General features: G+C 41.0%; 1 protein-coding gene across 1 annotated transcript in view; it reads right to left on the bottom strand.

Moving 5' to 3' along the window:
- FRAS1 (Fraser extracellular matrix complex subunit 1) overlaps positions 1-27,875 on the bottom strand; it is a 479,438-nt gene that overhangs the window by 189,167 nt on the left and 262,396 nt on the right. Inside the window, 5 exon segments of the mRNA XM_020988371.2 lie at positions 2,900-3,040; positions 5,674-5,814; positions 9,177-9,323; positions 14,934-15,080; positions 15,304-15,456. Of these exon segments, the coding sequence (XP_020844030.1) occupies positions 2,900-3,040; positions 5,674-5,814; positions 9,177-9,323; positions 14,934-15,080; positions 15,304-15,456 (729 nt within the window).

The raw sequence follows: 27,875 nt of genomic DNA, 5'->3' as shown, positions 1-27,875 counted from the left end.
CCAAACAGTCCAAAAGACCATGTGTTTTGGTGTCCTTGGCCCCCTTCCCTATCACTTTTCCAACACCCCTGCAGAAGTGGGAGGAGAACCACATAGGACCAAGGGTCTTGCTGCATTGCTCTATTTCACAAGTACTCAGAGAAGTCTTCACCAGTAACCAACCTACTGATGATGTGTCTGTCCCTGTTTAGTTGGGCTGATCCTCAAACAATAGACAATCTGTCAGCAAGACAAGACCTACAACCTTTCCTGCTTGGTAGAACCTACTAAGCCTCTACTGGAATAACCTTTGAGAATCCAGTATCACCTCCATACCACATGAGGAAGTTGCTGTTCATGGGTGACACCCAACCCAAGAATACCATAGGGCATCCTCATTGAGGTCCACTGACTCTTGACAGAACCTACCCAAACAATCCACATGGGAAAAATGAAATGCCTATTACTGGAACTGGGACATGTAAGTAGAGGGACAGCCATCTGAGTCACTCCATTCATCATTCTATCTCAGATAGGCACAAGAGAGGAGCAATGAGCTTGGCCCAGAACAGAAGGAAGAGCGTGGACTGGATTCCATTTGTGAAACTCCATAGCACTTTCAATAATCCCAAACTGTTCCCTAGAGCAAAACTCATTTTTTAAAATACAAATATTCTTCTCCATTAGACTTTGAGCTCATTGAGAGCAGGACTTAGCACAATGCCTTGCACACAGCAGATACTTACAAAATGTTTATTACCTGGCTGATAATGATGTGTTACAGAACACCCCAACTTCTGAAGAATCAAAATTATAGGATGGTCCAAAGAGGAATTGAGAGACATAGGGTGATCATAAAAGGATATACTAATGATGATGGCTTGGGCATGAGGAACAGCATAAAAGATACCATCCAAGAAGTGCAGGATCAGAAAAGAAAGGGAGCCAGAGATGTAGCAAGAGTGAGGCATAACAGGTGAACAACTTAAGTGAGTATTGCAGTGCTACCTAAGTCATGTTAAAAGAAATGGAGAAAGGGTGCCAGTATTGGGTAGATTATATATTATGGGAGGGAAGGATGGAGGAAAGGGAGGGAGGGAGGGAAGAAAGGAAGGAAAGAAGGAGAGAGGGAGGGAGGGAAGGAAGGAGAGAGGAAGAAGGAAGGAAGGAAGGAAGGAAGGAAGGAAGGAAGGAAGGAAGGGAAGGAAGGAAGGAAGGAAGGAGGAAGGAAGGAGAGAGGGAGGAAAGGAAGGAGAGAGGGAGGAAAGGAAGGAGAGAGGGAGGAAAGGAAGGAGGGAGGAAAGGAAGGAAGGAGGGAGGAAGGAAGAAAAAAGGAAGGAAGAAAAAAAGGAAGGAAGGAATAAGCATTTATTAAGCACCTTCTATGTGCCAGATATTGTGCTAAGTGCTTTGCAAATATTATCTCATTTAATCCTCACAACAACCCTGCCAAGTAGGGTATAGTATAATAAGAGGATATTAGCATAATAATATTATACCTATTTTACAGTTGAGGAAACTGAGGCACACAGAGGTTAAGTGACTAGGGTCACACAGCTAATAAGTGCCTGAGGCCAGATTTAAACTTCAGACCCAGCACTCAATCCACTGCACCACCTTGCCACCTCTGCATAAGATGGAAAGAGCTGAATGAGATGAAAGGGTAAGAGTGGGGTGGAGTCTGGCCCACTGGAGTTAGTACACACATTGAGATCACAGAAATACTGAGTCAGAAGTCACGGATTCTAGTTCTGACTATAGCTCTTACTACCTGGGTGACCCTGGACAAGTCACTGAAGGTCTCTGATCCAATTTCCTAAGCTATAAAACTAGAAGTCACCTTATCTCTCTTTTCTACCTTGTAGAAACCTCAGGTTCAAATGAGAAAACATGTGTGAAAGTACTTTGTAAAGGGTCACACAAACTTAAGGTATTATTCTACAACAAATTTCCACTAAACTCCTTCTCAGATGCTTCATTCATCACGTTAGGGAATAGATCAACACCAACTTCTCAAAGGCCAAGACAGAGGACCAGCAGAGTAGTACCCTCCTGCAAGGCTCACCAGCAAGCTGGACCTGCACTGTCTCAAGACAAGCCTAGGCAATCTTTAAAGAGGCTCCTCTTCCAAGGGTTGCTCCCTAGGTGACAATGTTTCCCAGGCACGTCAATTCACAAAGTCTACTTGACTAAAGGGAGTTATGATCTGTGTCAATGGCATGAGTCTGATGACTCTGCCCAGCTCTGCCTCACTTAAATCCAATTCACGTGCAAGTCAAGACATCACCCTTCTGAAGTCACTTGAGAATGAGGGACAAAGAACAACGTCCACAATAATGACACCATGGATCTCTGAAGAGATGAGGAAAACCTGAGACATGTTCTTGGCTTACTGTAGGGTTTTTTTTCCCCTATACATGAAAAAATAAACCTGAAAAATGCTCATTCACTTGATACAGAGGAAAGACAATTGAAATAATTTGCTTTCTTTGGTTTCAACCAGAAGCACTCCTATACATATGAAAAGAAATTTCCAGTCTATGCTGTAACCATATGGATTACCAACTGGTCCAATCTATATTCTCGCAATTCTAGCCCCTCAGCAATAGGGCTGAATTTTAAAATCCATCTCAACATTGCGCTCTTGACAGAGACCTTACTGCAGTCTTTCCATTCTATTATACATTAGTTTGAGGTCCTCTTCCCTAAAGACCTTTAGAGGCAAGAATGATTTGTACAAAAACATTACTGGACTGAATTTTTATAAACCACCCAGTCTGGTAATTTGCATGGGAAGCTGTCAATTACTTTAGGGGATTCCCCAGGTTTTCCCATCCCTATATCACAAAAGCTAGTGGAAATTAGCACGCAGATAACAGATGCCTTCCCCCCAACTTTTGCTTCCTTAGACAAGCCTCACCCATGCATCTCTGTGTCCTAGTGTCTACATAATATCGCGGGCCGCATTTCTGGGTACACCGGGCTTCAATGAGGAGAAAAGGTTCTTCACAGTGAGTACACTCATGAGGACCCAGACACTCCAGACAGTGATCACCACAGCCTAAAAAACAAAGTCAAACGAAGCAACAATTTGGAAGAGTTAAAACTCTGTAAAAAACCATGGGCCAGATTATTAATTCCCCAAAGAAAGAATCAAGGTATGGCAGTTTCTAATGACCCACATGCCTACTTTCCCATGGCTATAAAATCTTTGCAAGAATAATCTGATTTGGAAAGATAAAGGCAGGCTTTCATAAATTATATTCTCATATGGAGAACACATGACCCCCATATTCATTATTTATTTACCATAAAAAATATTGATTGATTAAAGTCTATCCTAAACATTCTCCTCCAAAGTATGTCTCACGTATGCATAAAATGTTATATATTACATATAATTTATAACAATTATATATAGCATAATTATATACAATTATGTACCATAATTAATTTTTATATATAACATAATTATACATACTACAATTCTATAACATATATTAATTATATACTATAACATAATTACATATAATATAATACATAATAATCTTTGATGATTCCCTTATTATTAATGCCAAGTGATGCCCAAAATAGAAAGACCTGTATATTCACCAAAAGTATGCCACTGACCCTAGTGTCCAGGGCAGAAATAAAATGTAAGATGGATTCTTTAAAGGTGAAGAGATGCTCTAGGTATCCCTGGAATGAGAGTGTGCTGATTGCATTAAGCCCTGGAACAGAGCCTCACCAATGACATAACATGTCCATAATCTCATAAACATATAAAAAAGTCTAGCCTAACTATCCCACAGAGAATACATCAAATGGATGAAGTGTGTCTATTGTTCAGACTGTGAAAGACAATACATAAAGCCAGTCCACAGTATATATAGCTTTTGTTCAGGTGTTTGAGTTATATCTAACTCTCTGTGACCTCATTTAGGGTTTTCTTGGCAAAGATACTGGAGTGGTTTGTCATTTCCTTCTCTAGCTCATTTTACAGATGAGGAAACTGAGGCAAACAGGGTTAAGTGAGTTGCCCAGGGCCACAGAGCTAGTGTCTCGGGCCAGATTTGAACTCAGGAAGATGAGTCTTCCTGACTCCAGGACCAGCATTCTATCCACTGCACCACCTAGCTGCCCTGACACACAGCTCAGACAATGCAAATAGATAATGAGCCAAGCCCAAAATTGAGCAAGAGGTGCAAAGTATTCCCTTAATATCTCTAAGCTTCTCCCTGAAACAAAGGCTCTTTTCTTTTAGCATCAATAGTCTTCCAATGACGGTTTAAGGATGATCGTCAATGGAAGATGATCTCTGGGGAATTAAAATATTGGGGTTTACCCAAAGAGGAATGGAGGAGTGGTGATAAGCAGGCTATAACTCATTACCAGTTGAGAAATGAACAAGGAGGTCTGTAGATAGCAGAAAGCAGAAGTGGCTAGCGATCATGTATTGCTCATGAAACTAGAGTAAGAGATAGGCAATAGAATGTCTAGGTACTACGTTGATATACACGCTATATCAGGAGATCAGATGAAGATCCCTTTCTTCCCTAGAACCTTGAGTGGATCCCTAGTAGATTTATGGGGGAGGTATAGAAGAGGTACAAAGGATGAGAAAGCATGGATGGGATGAAATCCCACACGGTTAGAAGTATTGACATCAGTCTATCAAAGTACATAGCGGTGATTCTCCATCCAACATCCATTTCAGAAGCACCTACTACATTCCCTGTACTCAGACTTGGTTAGAGATGTTGATCATATCAAGTTGTAGCTAGAATTGTGATAGCTACACATCTAACTTTACTAGATCACCAATTCATTGGCACATAAATGCTCACCAACTACCTTTATGAACAGGTGCACTTCAGACAGCACCCAGGAACCTGGTCCCATGGCCTTCTTTCGTACCCCTTACTATAACTGGCATTTTCTGAGCAATGCAACATATATGAAAGCCACCAGCTATCAGAGGACACTGTGTATCCTTGATCTAAGTGGTCTTCACTTAAGAACAATGGGAGAGAAGGAAGATTAGAAGTGTCTGGAAGACAAAGGGTAGGTGTGGAGGCACGGAGAAAGGATTGTTGTCAAAGACCTGTCCTGCCACAAATTATTAAATACTTGACAATACTCAACAGCAGAACTTAATCAGTTTGAACAGTGGTAGCAACATTATAAAGGAAAACAATTTCAAAAGACTTAAGAACTCTGATCAATGAAATGACATGCCACCATTCCAGAGGACTGAAGGTACCTCATGCCACCTGTCTCCTGCCAAAGAGGTGATGGACTTAAAATGCAGCATGAGATATATATTTTTGCACATGGCCAATCTAAGAACTTTCTTTACTGAACCTATATGCATCCTTGTTATCAGAGTTTTCTTTTTCTTTCTTTCAAAAAACTGTTCAATATGGGGAGGGGGTAGTGAGATGGAGAATGAATAAATGCTTGTAAAAAAAAATCTGTTTGTCAGTCAATAAACATTTATTAAGCACCTACCTTGTGTCAGACACTCTGCTAAGTGCTGGGCTTAAAAGAAAGGAAAAAGACAGTTTCTATCCTCAAGCAGCTCTCATCTAATTTGTAAAGAATGTGCCCTTTTATAACAGTATCTGAGTTTTATGGAAGGACCACCATGGTGGGGGAAATTGAGAACCCAGAGTTAGCCACATAAAGACTTACTCTTGCAATGGTCCGAGTCCCTGTAAAAGGAAAGCGAACACTGCTCCACGCAGACGCTATTCTGAAGCACATAACCATCCATGCATTGTAGGCAGTCTGTGCTCAGTGGACCCTGGCACGAATTGCAGCTCCAGTCACATTCTAAAAAGAAGAGACAAATCCAAGTAGGAATGGCCACCTTCCTATACACAGGGGACACGAGTGTTTTATACCCCCCTGAAATCACCTGTGGCTAGAGGCTTTAGTTGCAGAGGGTAAAGTGTGGACAACATAAAAGGTCTAGGAGAAATAAGGTCTTTAGTGAGGGCATGCCTTGTAGTAACCTGGATTCTTTTCAATGGTTAAATGTTTCCTAATGATATCTAATTGAATACATACAAGGATGGGTCAGTGCTGCTACAGAGCCTGCTAGGTTTAGGAAGAGCGCATGGAAATGTGAGACAAGCCTCTTTTCCAGTGCTCCAGGCTCCAGGACCCCTTATCCTTATTCTGACCAATACAAACGTATATTTAATTACAGCACCCTATTCTCAAACATACACATTTGTTGTTCTTGCTTTTCCAAAAAATTAACTGGGATGTCAACAACAATGAAGAACGTGATTGTTGCCACCATGGGAACTCAGAAGCGTTTAGCACATGTTACTCAAAGATCAGATGCTGACTACTTTATTGAAGAGAACAGATCTTGGAGAATGTATCTCTGTTCAGAGAGAAATGTTCAACATGATGTGACAAGTCCATCATTTTGAGCAGTGAAACACACCATTCCAAAATAGCTCCATAAGTGCCTACTGTATGCATGGCACTCTCCTAGGCACTCTGGGAGATGCAAAAAAATATCCCATTGGATACGGAGTCAGAAGATTTGACCATGAATCTAGGCTCTTTTACTTACATTTCTCTTGGCCTGTTTCCTTAGCTGTAGAATGAAGAGATTATATCAGATGTGTTCTGTCATAGATCCTCTTCTCTTTTTATACTTTCTCATTAACTTTATCAATTCCCATGGGTTCACTTAACATTTCTATGCAAACACCTCAAATTTATATATTAATCCTCAGCCTCTCTCTTGAGCTTCAGTTCCACATAAACAATTTCCTAAGTTGGCATTTCAAACTGGACACCATAGAGACAATACAATCACAACATGTCCAAAACAGAATTTATCTCCCCCAACTCCAAAATCTCCCCTGATCCAAACTTCTCTGTTTCCATCAAAGGTACCACCCACATTTTTCCATCTCCTAGACCCATGACCTTGACATTATCTTTGGTTCCTCACTCACCCTTACTGCATGTATCCAGTTGCCAAATCTTGCTGTTTCTCTCTCCATAACACCTTTCACATCCAACCCTTTGTCTCTACGCACAGAGCCCCCACTTTAGCTCAGTCCCTCGTCACCTTTCACCAAGGTCGCAAAGGCCTCCCAATTGGTTTCTCTATTTCAGTTCTCCATCCTTCATTGCTGCCAAAGTGATTTTCTTTAAACACAAATCATGTCACTCTCCCTTCTACACCCTGTGATCCAGCTAACCTGGCCTTCTTTCTTTTCCTTACACACAGCCCTCCATCTGCCTTTAGACTGGCTGTCCCTCATCCCTGGACTGAGCTCTCTCCTTACCTCCATCTCAAAGAGGCCTCCTCTCTTCCTTCAAAAAACATATCAAGAACTATCTTCTACATGAAGCCCTTCCTAATCATCTCAACTGCTAGTGCCCTCCCCTCAGAGTCCCTGTCTTTCATTGTTGTTCAGTCACTTTGTCCTGTCCGACTCTTCATGATCCCACGGACCATACCATTCATGGCGTTTTCTTGGCAAAGGTACTAGAGTGGGTTGCCATTTCCTTCTCCATCGTCTTTAATTACTTTGCATTTGTTCTGTATACACTTTTAAACACACTTCTCTTCCCCATCTCATATAAATTCCTTTAGAGTAGAAATTGTTTACTACAGAGCCTAGCACAATGTCTGACCCATAGAAGGTGCTTAATAAATGTTTGTTGATTAATTACTTGAACTCCAAATCCCTGGATCCCATAAGATGTGGCCTCTGCAACCTGAGTTTATCTTTTACAGTGGGTGGTAAGGAGGCAAGACACATCCATAAAACAGCTAACAAATAATTACAAGGCAACAGATAAGGAAGTGTTTTATCCTCAGAGTACTATTTTCATTAATGCTCTACAACATTCTGGCTTGTCCAGCCCTTGCTCCAAATGGTGGAAATCTCCCATCATCTACCTTTCCTTTTGTCCAGAATCCAATATTTCTAAGTCCCCAAGAAGCCAGTAACCATGCAAGATTGTACTTGTGCTCCAAAGAAGATTTAGAATGTTAATCTCATTCATTTATTTGGCTGACCTAGACCTAGGGGCAGTGGCAGGGATGGGAGAAGGCAGGATTTAATCAGTAAAACAGATCCTTGAAAAAAATCTGCCAGTTGAGTCACAAAATTATTTACAAGGGAAATGATTTATGATCATCTTGGCTTTTCACCATAAGCAGACAGCCATCGGTGGGGAGGAAGAGAATGGAAAAGCTGCTCTTGACTGAAGGAAAACAGACCTCCTAAGTTGAGAATGAAAGTAGATAGGAGGGAGAATTATCACACATTTTGAATTTTTAAAGTATCCCAAATTTTTCTACTTGCCTAATACCCAAGCTCTAGCTCCTCTCCTAGGAGCGGGGGGGGGGGGGGAGGGGGGACAGGAAAGAAGAATAAAGGAAAATTTCAGAGGCATGCTCAGGAGGATAAAATAGTGATGGAGTATCTCATTCCTTATTCCCTTCATTCCTCCTAAAAGGGAACATAAAATCACAGAATTTGTGGAGGTAACTGGGGGAAATGGATTAAAAAAAAGAAAACATTTTTTGCTGGCAGAAGCCCTCTCAGTACTCCCAACGCTTTCCACATACATGGGGGCACAAGAAAACCACTTGCTCACTCTGGTGACTTTAACCTTGTAGGAGCATTAGTGAGGGACTATTTACATGACTTACATATAGACACACGCACCCTTCAAAAAGACCTTTGTCAGTAATGATGAAGCCTGCTTCTTCTCACTGATTAGCAGAATAATATATCTGTTTGCAAACACAACTAAGGTGTGAATTTGTTTTGCTTGGATGTACTCATTTATTATAAGGCTGGGATTTTTTTTTGGAATGAGAGTATTGTGGTGAGAGAGGGGAGTAAAGAGGGAAGAAGGATAATAAAATAAAGGAGAAAAAAAGGAAAGTATCAATGAAACATTTAAAAATGCAAAGAAGAAAGCAGAAAAAAAATATCAGAAGGGAACAAAGATAAACAGGGCAGTGCTGGCACCATTATGCTAAACGTACATAATTTTTTTCAAAAGCCATATGTAATAGATATTCACCTTGTCAAGTGGAATCTGCTTTTCTGCTCTTCTTTGCACATGGAAATGTTCATATTTATTCATGTTTGCCAAGTTAACAATTTTAAAAAGAAAATTTTGGGGAAAAAACCTTTGATTACCTTTGCACATCTTGGTAGACAAGTCAAGGTAGTACTGCTGGGCACAGCTCTCATACTGACATTCTCCAAAGAGAAGGACCTTAGTTGGGTCCCTGCAAGAGGTACATCTTGATGGGGAATCACAGCTCCAGCACTGGGCACTGCATGCTGAGCAGACACAGGGGAAGAAACGAACAAATGATTAGAACTAAAAGTATCAAACACTAGTCTGCTTGGATGATGAGAAAAGGTGTTACCCTTAAAAATATGAAAAAAAATACTGGAACTTTTATTATCATTGCTTTCATTCATAATATGCTCTTAGAAGAGATAAACAAGAGACATCCCAGAAACACTGGAGTCAGAAACCTGGTTACGAGACTCAGCTGCACCAACTATACTGGCTTTGTGACCCAGAGGGAGGCTTTCCATGAATCTCATTCCCCTCACTTGTAAAATGGGCTTGAATGATCAACAAAAAAAAAGTAGGATCATATGGAAGAAAATTCTGCATGGGAATTCAGTCCAGAACGGATGGGAAACTCTCAAGGAAGAAATTCTCAAGAAACAAAAGGAAACAACTGCGGAGAGGAGAAAAACAGGGAGATAATTGGATAGACCAATGAGGTTGTACCAGGAACTCAACAATCACTTAAATTTTTTAAAATGCACATGGTACTTAAGTTGAAAGAAAAGTCAGGTAAAGAAAGATCAATTTAATAGTATGGCACAGGCCTATAAAAATAGTGTCCAGGCTGCTAAAGTTCAAAATAAGTCGAAGTTGATTATAGAAGCTAAGGACAACCAAAAAGAATTTGGTTTGGTCTTTAGCTGTACTGTGGCAAAGAGGAGGCTCAAAGGCAGCACAGGAATCATGCTCAAGGATGTTAACTGACAACACAGATAAGATAGGGCAAGGCAATTCTATTTTGTTTCTGTTTTCTCTGCCAACAAAAATGACCTTCATACAACAGTAAAACGGCTATTAGGGAACTGACAGCCAAGCTAGGTAAGAAGACAGTGTAAGCTGTCTTTGATGAATTCAAGTCCCCTGGCCCAGATAAACTAGATTCTTGGATACCAAGATGGTGGGTGTGATTACCAAGCCACTACATCTGACAGACCATGGAAAACAGAAGAGGCACCACAGGACTATAAAAGGGCAAGCATTGTCTCAGTGTTCAAAGAAAGGTTAGAGATGGTTGGTGAGCATCTAGAGAAGAAAGAAGTGATTACAAATACCCAGCATGGCTTCATCCAGACTAGGCCAGACCAGATTAACATTGTTTCCTTTTTTAACAGGATTACTAGGTGAAAGGAATTCTGAGATTATAGCAAAGCATTTAATAAAGTATCAAACATCCTTGTGTGTGTGTGTGTGTGTGTGTGTGTGTGTGTGTGTGTGTGTGAGAGAGAGAGAGAGAGAGAGAGAGAGAGAGAGAGAGAGAGAGAGAGAGAGAGAGGAGAGAGAGAGAGAGAGGAGAGAGAGAGAGAGAGAGAGAGAGAGAGAGAGAGAGAGAGAGAGAGAAGAGAGGGAGAGAGAGAGAGAGAGAGAGAGAGAGAGAGAGAGAGAGAGAGAGAGAGAGAAGAGGAAAAAAGGGGAGAGGAAGAAGGGGAAGGAAAAAGGGGGAAGGGAGAGAAAGAGTGGGAGAGAGAGAAAGGGAAAGGGAGAGAGACAGAGACAGAGACAGAGAAAGACTAGTAATAAGACAAACAGGTGAACTGAGAACTGATTGAATGTTTGGACTTAAGGAGTAGTCATTAATGGCTGGATGACAACTTAGCAAGAAGTCTTCCTACTGGAGCATCCCAAGGATCTCTCCTTGGTCCTGAACTGGTTAGTCTATTTATTAGGGACTTGGAGAAATTAATCAGTGGTATCCTCATCAGATTTGCAGATGACAAAAAGCTCAGAAGGAACAGTAACACTGGATTGCCAGAATCAGGATCCAAAAGGATCTGATGGGGTTAGAGCATTTGGCTCAATAATATGATGAAATTCAACAGGGATGAATGTAATGCCTTATACTTGAGGTCAAAGAATCAATTTTCAAAGTACAAGGTGAAAGCTCAATGTGTGTGATCTGTGTAATATGACAGCCAAAACCCCCACAAAAACAAAAACCTAAGGAGACGTTGAGCTACATTAACAAAGATAAAATTTTCAGGAATAAGGTAATACTCCTGCTGTCCACTAACTTTATCAATCCACATCTGGGGTTTTGTGGATAATTCTTGACACCACAATTTAGGAAGGAGATTGATAAGCAAGAGTATTCAAAGGAAGCAACCATATGGTGTAGGGTCTTGAATCTGTACCACAAAAGGAGCATCTAGGAGCAGCTAGGTGGCAAAGTGGATAGAGCACTGGCCCTGAGTTCAAATCTAGCCTCAGTCTCTTGACACTAGCTGTGTGACCCTAGGCAAGTCACTTAACCCCACTACCTAGCAAAAACAAAAACAAACAAACAAAAGCTAATAAGGAACATCTAAAGGAACTGGGGATGTTTAGAATTGGAGAAAAGAAGGATGGAAGGAGTAAGAAGGGAAGGGACCAAAATAATTTTATTCAAGTCTCTGAAAAGTTATCAGGTGACTGAGGGTTGGAAATTGTTAAGTTTGGTGCCAGAAGGCAGAAACAGAAACTACAGGTAACAGATGGAAAGAGATCAATTTGGGCCTGATGTCAGGAGAAGCTTTTTACCAATTAGAGTTGTCACAAAGTGGAATGGGCTGCCTCCAGAAGTGGTAAGTTTCCCCTCTTCAAATGGATGCTGCATGGCCATCTGATGAGTATATTATAGTATGGATTATATGGTGGAATAGGTTTTTATTTTCCCTAAGACATGTTATGGTGGAAGAATTCTGAAGAACAACTAGAATAAAAGATGAAACATTGGAAATACAGTTAGGTAGTGAATAGTGCACATTAATGAACCACATGGAGTAGTCACATCATTTGAATTTGCACTGCATATTTCCTTTCTGCTATCCAGTTACCATATTTTACATAATCATAATTTTTAGTAATGCAAATTTGAATGATGCAGCTACTTGAGGGGGATTCATTACTCAAACTAATTGGGATGTGGCTGTATATGGGAAAAAAATGGCCTGGTCACAAGGTGGGGGTGAGGGTGTCAAGTGGACAGCCTGAGTCTCCCACTGGTATCCTATTAAGGTCAAGAGAATTCAAGCAAGGCCTCCAATATTTTGGGTGGACACCACTGTAGCAAATTAAAGAGACACAGCACGTATAGGCATGGATGGGTTGATGCCAACACTGTTGTTCAGTCATTTTTTGAGTCGTGTCTAACTCTTCATGACCTCATTTGGATTTTCTTGGCAGAGACACTAGAATGGTTTGCCCTTTCCTTCTGTGGCTCATTTTACAAATGAGGAAACTGAGACAAAGAGGGTTAAGTGACTTACAGTCATACAGCTAAGAGGGGCTTGAGGTCAGATTTGAACTCAGGAAGATGAGTCTTCCTGACTCCTGGCCTGGCACTCTACTCACTGTGTGCCACCTACCCGCCCTGATGCCAACATTACTGAAGGGAAATCAAATGAAATCAAGTTTGAATATCAGAGTATATTCGGAGATTGATGTTGATAAACTGAATGGTGTCCAGATGAATTTGGGCAAAAAAGTGAAAGTTCTGGAAATAATGTTAGAGGAGGAAAGGCTGAAGAATGGAAGACACTAAGTCTAAGAGAAGTAAGGGGAAGGGGGAAAGGAGAATATGTCTTCCAGTGCTTAGCAGGATGTCACAGAAGGAAGACAACTTGTTCTGTGGCACTCTTTATGACAAACTGTAGAACAACTGCCAAAGAGGGGAGTAGCACTTCATGAGGACCACACTCCCCATGATGGGCGGTCATAGGATCATAATTCTAGAGAAAGAAAGGATTTAAGGGTCATCGAGCCCAACTCCCTCATTTTATAGAGAAGGAAAATGAAGTCTAGAGAGCCAAAGTGTTCAAAGTCACACAGGGAATAACCATCAGGAAAAGAAACTGAACCCGAATCTTCTGAGTCTGCAAACAGAGCTTTTTCCAATGCATCTTTATGCCTTTAAGCAAAGGCTGGATGACCGCCTGGCAGAAATGCTTTAGCAAGCATCTCGTACGGAGTAGAAATGGGCTGGATGCCTTCTGGGGCCCAGGACTCTGAAACAGAGTCTTAGGCTCACTTGTTTCTCAGTTCTCACCACAACCATAATCAATACTTTCAGAAAGCATTACATTAGGGAATTCCTAAAGAGTCCCACACTGACAGAACAAAGCACTGGGCTGCTCTTTTAAAAAATCACAATCAAAAGAATCTCTCAAATGGAGGCTACCTCTCAGCTCCCATGTCCTTCAATAGGGAGGATAGAAGTGCCCCTCAGGTAATCAGTGATGAGTGACATCTCTCCAAATGACAGTGAATCTATTAAACTGACTCAGATTGTGATGATCTCTGAATGTCGGAATCACAAACTGGCATCAGAAATTATCAGTACAGCACACCCACACAGTCCAATTTCCCAACCTAGGGCCAGACCTTTCCATCTCCTAAGAGGATGACACTTAATTTTTAGCAAAGAGCCCAAGATAGAAGATTATTCCATCTAAAATGCACAGCCCTATTTATGCAATAGCACTCCAAACACACTTGACTTGTGCAGGGGTCACATTGGACGTAAAAAAGCTTCCCAGAGGAGAATGACTTTAATACAATGCATTTTTATCATCTAGTCAATAGCAGGGACTCTATTTTGTTCCCACAATGTCACTATTGGGAAGCCATCCCCATCACTATTTCTCCACTAAGGCACCTTTGTTTACATGTCAAACATTCACATACATTCATCTTTGTCTTACAAAACCTTAGAGCTTCCCAGACTCTAGATAGTCAAGATAGTCAAATAAGATGTGTTCCCAACAAGATCCTAGCAAATGGCCCAAATGATAGAACCCTAGCTCAGAGGTCAAGGCTGAACAAAAACAGAGATATCTTCAACTTCTTTGCTTTCCCAAGGCATCATGCTTGCAGTCATTATTTAATAAAGAAAAATGGAATAGCTTTAAAAAAAACAAACAGCACCTCTAAAATTGAAACAAGGTAAGTGAAAAAGAACTTAACTCCTACCTTTGCTCAGGTATAAAACTGCTCACACATGCTAGGGGGAACTAGATTTACCCTTCCAGGTTATTGTTCTGATCTTTTATAAGAATCTATTTATAAAGCCTATATGTATGGAAATAAAATGCAAATTTACATTGGTAAACTTCACAAAATTAACTCTCCACTGGACTTCTCCTCTGGTGTCTTTTTTATCATGAAGGTGAGTGGCCTGGCTTTTCAAAGTCCATACCAGTGGATAATAGGTTTCTGGAGGTCATTGCAATCTGGAGGGCCATCAAGTACACGTCCAATAAGACAATATGTACGAAGCTGAAACCTAACTCGGTTTGAAGGGGGTCATTACCAGGATGGCTGCAAAGGGATGAATTCTTTGGCCACAGAAACTCTCAAAAACCTTCTCCCAAGTCATAGAGAGGATGCAATCAGCAGCAGCAGAGGGAATATCCACAATGAGAAAGTTCAAAGAGTCTTGACATAATAGAGTAAGTATAAAGCTAAGTGGGGAGGGGGGCACTAGAGAGATGGCAATATCAAAGGAAGACTGTTGACTGAAAAGAAAGAAATACAAATCCTAGAGCCATCCCTCTACCACCAGCCAATATACCAGATGAGAAGGAAAGCAGAGAGCTCATTAGTAGAAGACATACGTTGGCAGGCATTGCTTTCATCAAGGTAGTGCCCTGGGAAACAGGCACTGGTACATAAGCCACTGTGAGACAACACGAGGTTGGCATCACATGAGGAGCAGGAGAAGGGGCCATGGCCATGGCAGGTCTTGCAGGATAAGTGACACCCTGAAAATAGAAAAAGAGATGTTATCTTTGAGGTCAGACTCTCCAAAGATCCAACCCCTGCAATCACCTCCCAGATCTGACCCCAAGAGCCCCACGTCATGCTTCTCTCCTCTTCGCCCTCATTGCTGGCTACAAGTAGGTCCAGAGAGATGCTCCCATCCCCAGACAACATCCCAAGCACGTCCGCAGGCATCTGCAGCTTTGGGGTCCAGTGGCTACTCACGTTTACAAGCTCCATTCTCTGCATAGTATCCAGTGGGACAACTAGAAACACAGTGGTCCCCCAGCAGCAAGTAGCGGGCATTCTGACACCTGAGGCAGATGCTGCCAGGGCTGTGGAGGTCAGCTACACATTGCTGGCACAGGGGGTGGCAGTCTGGAAAGCAAAATAATAACAACAATAATAATAAATAATGATTAATGACAATAACTAGGTTACACAGAAGTCTCAGATGGTCCTGTGGAATGGAAAGGGCATGGGTTTGAAACTCAGCCCCACCACTTACTACTTGTATGACCTTAAGCAGTTCATTTTACCTCTCTGCCTCAGTTTCCCTACCTGTAAAATGATGGAAAAGATGAAAGGAGAGAAGACTATGCATTTTTTTAAGTGTCTACTATGGGTGAGGCACTGTGCCAACTATATACATACACACACACACAGAGAAAGAGAGTTACTTAGTGATATATACATATATATGTGTGTGTGTGTGTATATAGATATATATATATATAAAACACATGCAGACATATATTATATACATATATATATACACACACACACTCACATATATATGTATATATATATATATATATATATTTTATATATATATATATATTATATATATATATATATATATATATATATATATATATATATATATATATCACAACTTTGTAAATATCACATTTGATTTTCACAACAATCCTGGGAAGCAGATGCTACTATGATCCCCATTTTACAACTGAGTAAACTGAGGCAGACACAGGTTAAGTGACTTGCCAAGGGCCACACAGTTAGTGTGTGTCTGAGGCCAAATTTGAACTCAGGTCTAACTCATTCCAGACCCAGAATCTTATTCACTATAGAGTAACCTAAGTGGCCCCTTGAATATCTAAAACTATTCCTCTTTTATGTGCCTGTGATCTTGTGACCCATTATGTTCCCAAGAAAAAAAGGGCCAATATTGTTCCCTGGAGAACAGGAAAGTAGTTCGAGCTTCTTCCCTTTACTATCCGTACACATGACACCTGAAGTTGCACCAATTGTGCGTCTGAACATTTCATACGTAACTGGGCCCCACCCCCATGACAATTTTTTTCTGGCAGCTTGGTTGAATGGCCTTCACCTGCAGGAGCAGGTGTGACACAGGCCTGCTTGAGACAGAGAGCAGGCTCTCAGTTAAAGACAGAGGAAAACAGAAAGAGCAATCATATTGCTGTCTGGAAAGAAGAAAAGTAACAGCAAAACGAATTCGGGTTCCTTTTGGGAACCCCAAAAGGCTAGGGTAATTTCAATGACCCAGCTCATGAAAAAGATATGGATAAAAGGCATCTCCTTTTCCTTTTTGGGGGGAAGCAGGGACACTCACTGTGCAACATCACATATATCACCAGAAATGGCTGAAAAGTTGGTTAAGCTAGCTGAGCAAGGGGTTTTTTTCCTTTTTCTTTTTTATTCTTTGTAACAAGGGCTGACTCTCAGGGCAGTGAAGGGGGATAGAAAAAGGCAAGTGAAAGTGCCATCAAATTAGAAGATATGAATGAAAATGGTCAAACCAGTAATAGCAGCACCTCAAAGACCTGGAGAGCACCCATCATGGCGCCCATCATGGCACCCATCATGGTGCCCACCATCACTCTGTGGGGTGATGCTGAGCTCTCCTTATTAGAGACTCCAAGACTCTACCCTTCCCACAGGGCTGGGCAGCCCATAATCTGAAGCCTTTGGATTTAACATGTTTGGTTAACTTCAGTAAGTAGGAAGTTAAAGACTTTGGATACAGCAGAGAAAAGCTGAGAAAATATATCTTCCTCCCTTCTTTGCAGAAGCAGAGTGCTAGCCAGAAATATGGAAAACTTTATATACCATCAGATTTGGTCAGTTTTGCTAAGTTTACTTCTTTAAATTTTTCTTTTTATTGTTTGTTACAAGGGATGGGACACTGGATAGAGGAAGGGGGGTATATCTGGAAATGAAAGTGATGAAAAACCAGGAGATATTTGTAAACATTTTTTTATCCAAAGGCAAAGTCCCATGACAATAAATACCGTTTAAAAAAAGCATCAGTGTAGGAAAGATTTTTCCATGTCCCAGCAGGCATGGCCTCCTGCTCCACCACAAATAATTTCCTATTGATCTAGTTATAATTAATTCTGTGGACAAAGAAAGACCTCTATATAGCAAAGAACTGCTCTGCTCCTTGCCTATACAACAATCATTTTCTATAATGGAAAAAAATAATTATTACGGGCTGTTTTTATTGTAGCTGAGGGCTCTCTGTACTTGTGTCTTGTCTTAAAGTAGTGATTACCTGCAACTCATCTCAGGCCTTCACATGACAAACACCCCAACCTGGGAGCAGAAACCACTTAAACTCAGGAAAGCATCCATCCAAACAAGGTCTAAGCACTAGGAAGGAGGAGGATTCTGGGCATCTCTTTTTTCTTCTTTCCCCTATGGATTCAAAGCACTGATGTGCTAATTCACCTAAGAGAACCTCATCTTTAATTCTATCATCATGTCTAGTTCTCGTAGACTGAGAAAGTAATTTCTAACAACACTCTTCTTTTAAAATTCCATTGCAACAAGACATTTCATAAGGCCCTCTTAGGTCACTATAATGGGATTTTACTTATCCAAACATCTATTACCTACTTTCCTCATTCCTCAACCACAAAAGAAAACATTATCTCAATAACTGAGCCCTTTTTCCTCTGAAGGATTCAAAGTCCCCTCTTTCCCACAAGAGAGAAGTTTCCAGGTTTTCCTGCCAATTCAGGACAAGATTCAAGAGTGTCCACCTCAGAAGCATTAAGACAGACTCATAAACTTGTTTTTCAACAGCACAAAAAAACTAATGACTCCTGGCCTTCCTCTGAACTTGAAGAGTTTAAGATTTTATGAGCAGTCAGCCTCTAGGAACAATGCAGGATATCCTGTGAATCAAATTAATCCTCATTACAGTAATTCAGCAAATTATAACAGGAAACAGTAATGAGAGTACATTCCATCTGGCTCGTTGTCAATTTTAAAAAAGCAAACAAACAAAAAACCCAAAAGATCTTCCTCTTCTCTGCCTGTTTCCTTTCTATCACAGCAGAAGTGTGAATGTGAGATGCCCATACACATATCAATGAAGTTGTTTAGATGCCAGTTCATGAAATGAAGGCACCCTGTGTTTCATTACCAGAAGCCTTTAAATTGTGAATGAATATGGGTCTCTGAAAAGACTAAACCCCTTCTGTTTTGAGGATTTGGGATTTTTTTAATATGCTCTGTCTCCTGTTCCCTAACGACATGTCCTCCTATTTAAGAGGTGGATTAGAAGGTATTAGAGCCTACCAGTATCTAATTGGGGCTTTTTCCATGATATGATCAGAATTGAAAGAGCAATGAAAAAAGGAGAGCTTTCTGGAAAGAAAATGGGCACCAGCAAACATCCTGAATTAGGAACAAACACTTGTGGATTTGTCTAATCTCAGGATCCCTAGAAATTGTCTACCATTCATGGGGACAATGTCCTGCATTAATACAAAATACACTATACCATAGGGATATTATATAATTTTACACTATAGATGTCCATTTAGTTGGGATATTGGCACACAGCTGCCTAAAACCAGGGGGATCAGAATTAAGGAGACTAAAATCACAAGACCCCATCTCCTATGGTTCTGTGATTTCCTGTGCATGTCCCCAAAGATCAGAGTAAGTAGAGATTTATTGAAGAGACGATCAATATGGGGTACCACAAAAACCCAAACCACCCCACAGAAGCTGCTTCAGAAGAACACTTCATCTCCTCATGCACAGAACATTCCAAATACCTTACTCCGCACCTCACCTTCTAATCTAGCCACTATTTACCCATTCTTTGAAATTAGCAAATATACCAATTACCTGGTCACCTAGGCATAGTCAAAGAAAAAGGAGAAATGCAGTGGTTCACACACCAACCCATTCATTCAAACCTATGCCTCCCAATGTCATACTATGCAATAAGCTCTCAGATTAAAAAGGCTGGTGTCTTCAGCATAAGGTTGGTTCCATTAGTAAACAGGCATCCAACCAATTAGTCCCACTCTTACTTTTAGTGATAACAGCTTTTTGTTGAGTACAGTGCAGGTGGGGAAGTCAAAGAAGAGGACTCTGCAAAATCAAAAGCAGACATGGTGAGCAGAGGGTTTATCCACCAGAAGAACTGAGGAGATGAAAGAAAGAGAAGTATTTTCTGAAAGATCTGGACAGTCTCTACTGAAGGGTTCAGTTGGTCTGGTCAGAGTGAAGTGCTACATGGAATTCTGGAGACTAGGCAGGTGGGTAAATTTCACAGACCTGGATAGTGATGGGAACTATGAGAAGCTTACTAATTCTTTTCTGACTCCGGTTGGCTTGGGGTAGAATTTTTGGTCGTCAACTTCTAAGTGAGGTAGTGTGCCCAGATGCAGAGTGGATTGGGGGGGAACCAATGAGAAAACTAGAGGTGTCTTCTATCTTTGTCCTAAGGCAGTTGGGTTAGGTTTTACTTCACTGAATAGAAAAATAATAAATTTCTAAACCTCAAAAAAAAATGTGTTTTTTCACAGGGATGGACCCAAAAGTCAATTTCTCTTTGTAGGAATGAGTTTCTTGGTACATCTCAAACTGAGTAACAATGTGAAACATAACCAGAACTAGGATAAAGGATGGCTGGGTTCTGTTCCTGGGTGCCCACATGGGGAGGAGCTCCCTTCCATCTTCCAAAAGCCCGCTGTCATGGCTACGACCCCATCTGGTTCCAAGTTGCCATTTTCAGAGTCCTGTTGCTGTGGTAACCCTCTACTGGGATCTTCCCGCACTGATGTGCCCCCAATCTTGCACCCACAGCAAATTAAATTGAGAACTGAATGAAGTAAAATAAGGAAAGGATAACCTATCCCTGGTAGATGAGTCTCAGTCTCTCTGTGTCCCTGTCTACACACACACACACACACACACACACACACACACACACACACACACACACACACACATATATTACACTGTTAGGCTCAATTTCCTGTTTCTAATGTTTAGGGAATTTAAAAATTCCTTGTTTCAGTTAGTATCAAAATACTCTCTGTGGAAGAGGGGATCAGACTGACATTTAGATTTGATAATATAAAGCTAACACCTAAATACTAAATTTGCCTAAGGTGCAAGAAGAATTCCTGGTAATAATGCTTATATATAGGAAAAAAATTAATAAATAGGCATTATTCTGAGCACCTGATACGTTCCAGGCGCTGCGCTGGTTGCTAGGAATAAAGACAATGAATAAAACAACTGATCCTCTGGAGGAGCTTACATTCTAACGGCATAGATAGCAAATGAGTATATATAACATAAACAGAGTGTCCCCAAAGTCTTAGGGCAGTTTTAAACTTTGATAGCTTGAAATAGCTTAAAACCGCCCTAAGACTTATCATGTATGACATTAATCCATAGAAAGTAGTTAAATAGGTAGTTTGATGGGGAAAGCACTAGCAATTGGAGCAGATAAGGAAAGGTCAAATGCAGAAGACAGTGCTTGAGTTATTATTGTCCTAGAGAGGGACCCTATGAGGCAGATGTAAAGAAAGGTAGATCCCAAGAATGGGGGAGAGCTGTGGCAAGCACTCAAAGGCAAGAGATGGGGCACTGTGTGTTAAGCACAGGGAGAAGGCCAGTTTGGCTGGGCTTCAGTGTGGGAGGGAGACTAATGTCCAATACGGCTGGAAATACACATTGGGGCCAGGTTACATAGGAGTTTAAAAGCTAAACAGAGGAGTTAATAGATAGACATCCCAGAATAGATATCCTAGAGGCAATAGAAAGATATTATATTAGACTGAATAGGGAAATGCCATGGTAAGAGTTTTGCTTCAGAAAAATTACTCTGGCAGTAGCAGTGTGTAAGATGGATTAGAGTGGAAAGAAATTTGAGTTGGGGAGACTTATTAGGAAGTCATTGCAATATTTCAGGTGATGACAGCATGAACTAAAGCTCTATGAGGAGAGAGAAAGGCACCAGATGAGAGAAACGTGAATGTAGAAACAGCAAGTTTTGGCAACTGACTGGACATCTGGGGTTAGAAGATACAGATGATGCAAAGTTTATGTTGCCGAGAGATTAGAAGGATAGTGGTTCCTCCAACAGGAACACTGAAGTGAAGAAGAAGAAAGGCTCTGGGGTGGGAGGGATGAGTTCAATTCTAGACATGTTGAGTTGGAGATGCTTCTGGGATATCCAGTTTGAAATGGCCAATAGGCAACTGGCGATGCAGGATTGAAGTTCATGGGAGCCTGTGACTGAATATATCTCTATCTATAAGTCAATAGCTTTGGCTGTTACAGCTGAAAAGAATGAATCTAAAAGCATCCTCCATTTCTAATCAAATGTTATCTACACTATTTAACAATAGTGTAGATTCTAGGGGGCGGAGCCAAGATGGCCAGTGAAAGCAGTGACTTGCTTGAGCTCTCCCCCAAACCCCTCCAAATACTCATAAAAAATGGCTCTAAATGAATTCTGAAGCAGCAGAACCCACAAAAAGACAGAGTGAAATAAATTTCCAGCCCAAGACAACCTGGATAATTGATCAGAAAGGTGTATCGCGCCGGGCTGGGAGCGCAGCACAGCGCAGCGTGGGCGCGCAGGCCACAGCCAACCCGGAGCAGGCCTCAGAGGACTGAATCTCAGGCAGCTGTGGAGGTTTCCAGACTCCTCAATCCACCCATGCCAAAGACAATTTAGGTCAGCGGGAAAAGTCTGTTTCTATCCATGCTGAGAAAGGAAGGCGGGGTTTCAGCTCCATTCCCCAAGAACATGGCCCTGGGGGGAGCAGCTGCTTCCTGAGCTTCCAGCCCATAGACTGAGGGGGAATCCAGTGGCTGATCAGAGAGGGACTCCAGGGATCTCTTTGCCAGTGCTTAAGCAGGAATCTGTTGCTTTGCCCGTGTGTGGATTTGGGTCACAGTTCTGGGTGGCGGTGCTGGGGTGAGAAGGAGCGCTGGCATGGTGGAGCTTGTAGTGGCTGTGGAGAAGAACCCCTCCTCACAGTTATGGGACAGGAATACCTGTGGTCACAGGCCAGGAAAGGAGTAAACACCTCACCCCTTATCATACCACCTTGTGAGAACTGAAAATTTACAGGTCCCTACAAGTATCTCTGAAAACAGCTACACAAACCCCTGAAGCTTGGGACAGTACACTCTCCACATTGGAAGCAGACTCTTACCTTAACAAAGAGTTTAAAACTCAAGTAATTGGCTGGGATCATGAGCAAGCAGCACAAAAAGAGTCAGACTATATTATCTTACTTTGGTGAAAAGAAGATCAAAATATACAGCCAGAAGACAACAAAGTCAAAGCTCCTACATCCAAAGCCTCCAAGAAAAATATGAATCAGTCCCAGGCCTTGGAAGAGCTCAAAAGGGATTTTGAGAAGCAAGTAAGGGAAGTAGAGGAAAAACTGGGAAGAGAAATGAGAGTGACAAGAAAATCATGAAAAACAAGTCAACAGCTTGCTAAAGGAGACCCAAAAAAATACTGAAGAAAATAACACCTTAAAAAATAGCCTAACCCAAATGGCAAAAGAGGTCCAAAAAGCCAATGAGGAGAAAATGCCCTAAAAAGAAAAATTGGCCAAATGGAAAAGGAAGTCCAAAAGATTACTGAAGAAAATACTTCCTTAAAAATTAGAATAGAGCAATTGGAAGCTAGTGACTTTATGAGAAATCAAGACACTGTAAAACAAATCCAAAAGAATGAAAAATTAGAAAACAATGTGAAATATCTCATTGGAAAAACAACTGACCTGGAAAATAGATCCAGGAGAGAGAATTTAAAAATTATTGGACTATCTGAAAGCCATGATCAAAAAAAGAGCCTAGACATCATCTTTCAAGAAATTATCAAGGAAAACTGCCCTGATATAGTAGAACCAGAGGGCAAAATAGAAATTGAAAGAATCCACAGATCTCCTCCTGAAAGAGATCCCCAAAGGAAAACTCCTAGGAATATTGTAGCCAAATTCCAGAGTTCCCAGGTCAAGGAGAAAATATTACAAGCTGCCAGAAGGAAACAATTCAAGTACTGTGGAAACACAATCAGGATAACACAAGATTTAGCAGCTTCTACATTAAAGGACCGCAGGGCATGGAATATAATATTCCAGAGGGCAAAGGAGATAGGATTACAACCAAGAATCACCTACCCAGCAAAACTGAGTATAATCCTTCAGGGGAAAAAATGGTCATTCAGTGAAATAGAGGACTTTCAAGCATTCCTGATGAAAAGACCAGAGCTAAACAGAAAATTTGACTTTCAAATACAGGACTCCAGTGGAACATGAAGAGGTAAACAGGAAAGAGAAATCATAAGAGACTTATTAAGATTGAACTGTTTACATTCCTGCATGGAAAGATGATATTTGTAACTCATGAGAACTTTGTCAGTATTAGGGTAGTTGAAGCAAAAAAAATATGTATGTATATAGATATAGATATAGAAGAAGAAGATAGATAGGGCACAGGGTGAGTTGAAGATTAAGGGGTCATATCTGGAGAATAAAATTAAGGGATGAGAAAGGATGATACTCGGAGAAGAAAGGGAGAGGTAGAATGGGGTAAATTACCTCACAAAAAAAACAGAAGTCTCTCATAGTGGAGGGGAAACAGGGGAAGGTGAGAGGGAATGAGGGAATCTTATTCTCATAGGATTTGGCTTAAGAGAATAACATACACATTCAATTGGGTATGGAAATCTGTCTTACCCTACAGGAAAATAGGGGGAGAAGGGACAAGAGAGCAGGGGGTGATAGAAAGGAGGGCAGATTGGGAAAGAGGGTAATCAGAAGCAAATACTTCTGAGGAGGGACAGGGTCAAAAGAAAGAATAGAATAAATGGGAGGGCAGGATAGGATTAAGGGAAATAGAGTTAGTTTTTCACAACATGTCTACTATGGAAGTGTTTTGCATAACTGCACATGTACAACCTATATTGAGTTGCTTGCCTTTTCAATGAGGGTGGGGGGAGGGAGGAAGGGAGAAAATTTGGAACTCAAAGTTTTAAAAACACATGTTTAAAAAAAATGTTTTCACATGCAACTGGGAAATAAAAAATACAGGAAATGGGGTACAGAAGTCTATCCTGCTCTACAGGAAAATAGAAGGGGAAGGGGATAAGAGAAGGGAGGGGGGAGAGATAGAAGAGAAGGCAGACCAGGGGAAGGGGTATTCAGAATGCATGCCATCTTGGGGTGGGGGGATGGGTGAGAAATTTGGAACTCAAAAACTTGTGGAAGTGAATATTGAAAACTAAAAATAAATAAATTTATATTAAAAAAACCCCAATAGTGTAGTGATCAGTAAAGCCCAGTAGAAATCCAACATCGTTAAGTTTTCACACCAATTGTTTCAATCAGCAGCAAAAGCTTAAGCATGGATACCAGGAAAGAAAATGAAGGAATGACGATCTATCTAGAACCATACTCACTTAAGTCACAGTCATACCCTTTACTATAGCCAGAATGTGATCCTGGCTTCTCAGAGGCTTTGCCAGAGGGGTTCAGGCTCTCAAAGGTCCTGCCACATAGAAAAGGCTGCCAAATGAGCCCAGTTAAGTATAAAGAAGTTGACCAAGATTGGCCATCTCATGGTAATTTTTTTGTCACATAAATTCACAAAAACATCAACCAAGGTGTTGGGAATTATCAGAAGAAGGGAGGGAGAGAGGGAGAAAGAGAGGAAAAGAAAAAATATGCCACTGTACAAATACTGATCTCAAAAGCTGAGTGAATGACCCCCAGATTTCTACTTCATTAGACAGATTCTGGACATTTTCTTTACTTTGCATTTTGAGGGAAGTCATATGTGTTTGTCCTAACGTTTAAGAGGGAGACAGAAAAGATTTAACAGACCATAATAGATTATCTCGGAATGGGAAGAGATTTGTAGTGATCAGTAAATAAATGTGTGCACGGACTAACAGGCACCATGAATTACCACTATAAACAAATAAATGCATAAAGAAGTGATTGGGGGAATCATGAATTATGTCGTAAGATCCAGCCGAGTTACACTTCTTGTTGTAAGCAAGCCAGACAATTCTATTTGTTTCCCAAATACACAAAACATAGGTACCTGATAAAAGTTTAAAGAGGCTAAAAAAATAATACTTGGGCTTAACAGTAGTAATACCCAACAATCTATAATGCTGTAGCTGATGACGAAGTGGTATGGGGTCACACCAACCTAATTCCTTTGAGTCACCAAGGGTTGGCTTCAAAGATCAGAATGGAGGGATGAAAATTTGCTTTGGTCCAAATACTTTCTTCTATGCTTTTGACAACGAATCAAGAAATCTCAAAGACATCACTGTAAAGGTATAATGTCACTGCGATGGTCCTGGGTGCTTCCTTAACTGACAAATGATGATCTATTTAGACAAGTTGAGGTATATAGTAATATATTTTACTGATGGTCTGATAGTAGATGAGATTTCTAATGCACTCAAATTGGATGTTCTCAGGCTATAAAGGCAATGTATATAAGTTACTAGTTCTCATCAAAGCATTTCCCTTCTTGTCTTTGTCTGCCCGGCACCTAGAACAGAATAGCCACTTAATATAAGCTTACCAATTACTGGATAAAGAAATGCTTCCTTGCCCAATTGACCTGTCCAAACACAGGGCAAGTGTGGTCTGACTACAGAAAATATAGTGTTTGTCTTTAAAAAACAAACTAAATGAATAAAATCAAAATGTCAGATCCAATATCTCTTTCACAAAGGTGATCTGATCTAGTACTTCTTTATGGAGTGGGAATAAAAAACTGAGTACTGATGGGATGCAAAAAGGGGGGGGTCTCCCTCAACTAGGTAGAACAGTGGATAGATCGCTGGACCTGGAGGCAGGAGGGCCTGAGTACAAATCCAACCACAGCCACTTCCTAGCTGTGTGATCACTTATCACTGGTAAGTCACTTAACCTCTGCCTGCCTCAGTTTCCCCAAATGTAAAATGGGGATAACAATAGCACCTACCCCCAGGGTTACTGTGAGGCTCAAATGGGATCATATCTGTAAAGTGCTTAGCACAGTACCTGGCACTTAATAAATGCTTGCCCTCCCTTCCCCTTTCCTGCTTGACTGGTAGCTTTGGGCTCCTGCCTGATTGACCCCTCTTCTTCTCAACTGTGTTCTTTTCATTGGAAGACCTGGGTTGGTACTCTCCTCTTCAAAAATATTCTTAAACCAATTTATACTTCTTTTTTGCCTTTTTTTGTATCCCCATTGCTAAGCACACAGTAGGTGCTTAATAAATGCTTGTTGACTGAGTATCTATATAACATATGATCTACGCTGGGCAAAAAGTTGGTACAGTGATTCCCAACCCATCTGGTACTATATGCCAGTGTGCTGCAAAGATATTACAGATGACAGCACTAGGATATGGGCATTGTGGGCAGGCTGGCACCATCATAGCCATTCCTACCCATGCATCCTCTTCTCCTCCCCCATCTTCCCATAAATCTGGAGCCCAGCACAGGGCTCCCATCATGAGCACATGGAATCGGCAGGGACTTCCACTACAGCCAGTCACAGCTGACAAGTATTTATTATGTGCCTACCATGGGCCATCACTACTGCAAAAGTCCATGTTTCTCGGTAATTTACTGCATCCTGCAGGTATGTCCCAACACACTGAGAAATCTACATGCATGGCGCAGAAAGGCTGACTTCGAAATCTTGTCATCCAGAGAGCACATTCAGCAGTTTCTTTTTTGCATGAAAATGCTATTAGAAGGCAGCTCAGCTTGGAGTCATAATTCAAGCATAAAAGATTTTAGACCAGAAAGGAGCTTCCAAGACCTTGTCCCCACTGCTGTTTTATAAATGAGAAAATGGAGAACCAGACAGGTCCTGCAACTCCCACGGCCAGCTGGGGAGAGCAGAGCCAAGACTGACAGCCAGGCTCCAAGCCAAGCACCAAGCCACTTTCTAGTTATAGGCCCTTGGGCATCCTAATTAAACTTTCTAAAACTTGTTTTCCTTATCTGCAAAATGGGAATAGCAATCCTTGTACCATCTACCTTGGGATTATTGCAAATGCTATTCTTTAGAGAGACTGAAATTAGATATAAATGTGGACTTTGCCTTTGTTGTTCAGACCGCGAACTTCATCAGTGAAAGGGACTGCTGGTATGGAAAGTCCTTCATCAATGTCAATTGGTAACCTGTCTGCAAGTGACTGGGCATCAGATCATGCATTTGGAACTGGAAGTGTCCTAAAGCAGAAACTGGCTGGAACCAGTTCAGACTGGCCGGTGAGAGCCAACTATTCCATTTTTGGTGTGAGCATTTACACCTCAGAAATCAGCAAAGCCTACAGACTTTAAGACCAGAGTTTGATTTATTGTTTTATGGACTGTCTAGACTTAGTAAAGTATTAGCAATGCCGATTAAACGTAAAAGTATGTGGGTATGCTTGTTCTACAAAAATCACATACAAGAGAAAAATGCAAATTCTTTTCTTTAAAAACACGCCCTATTTTAAATTAAGGTCACATATT

This window comes from Phascolarctos cinereus, unplaced genomic scaffold (assembly GCF_003287225.1).
Source record: "Phascolarctos cinereus isolate Bilbo 61053 unplaced genomic scaffold, phaCin_HiC Scaffold_9;HRSCAF=440, whole genome shotgun sequence".
In the NCBI taxonomy this organism is placed as follows: Eukaryota; Metazoa; Chordata; class Mammalia; order Diprotodontia; family Phascolarctidae; genus Phascolarctos; species Phascolarctos cinereus.
This window is presented reverse-complemented; position numbering and strand designations above follow the sequence as displayed.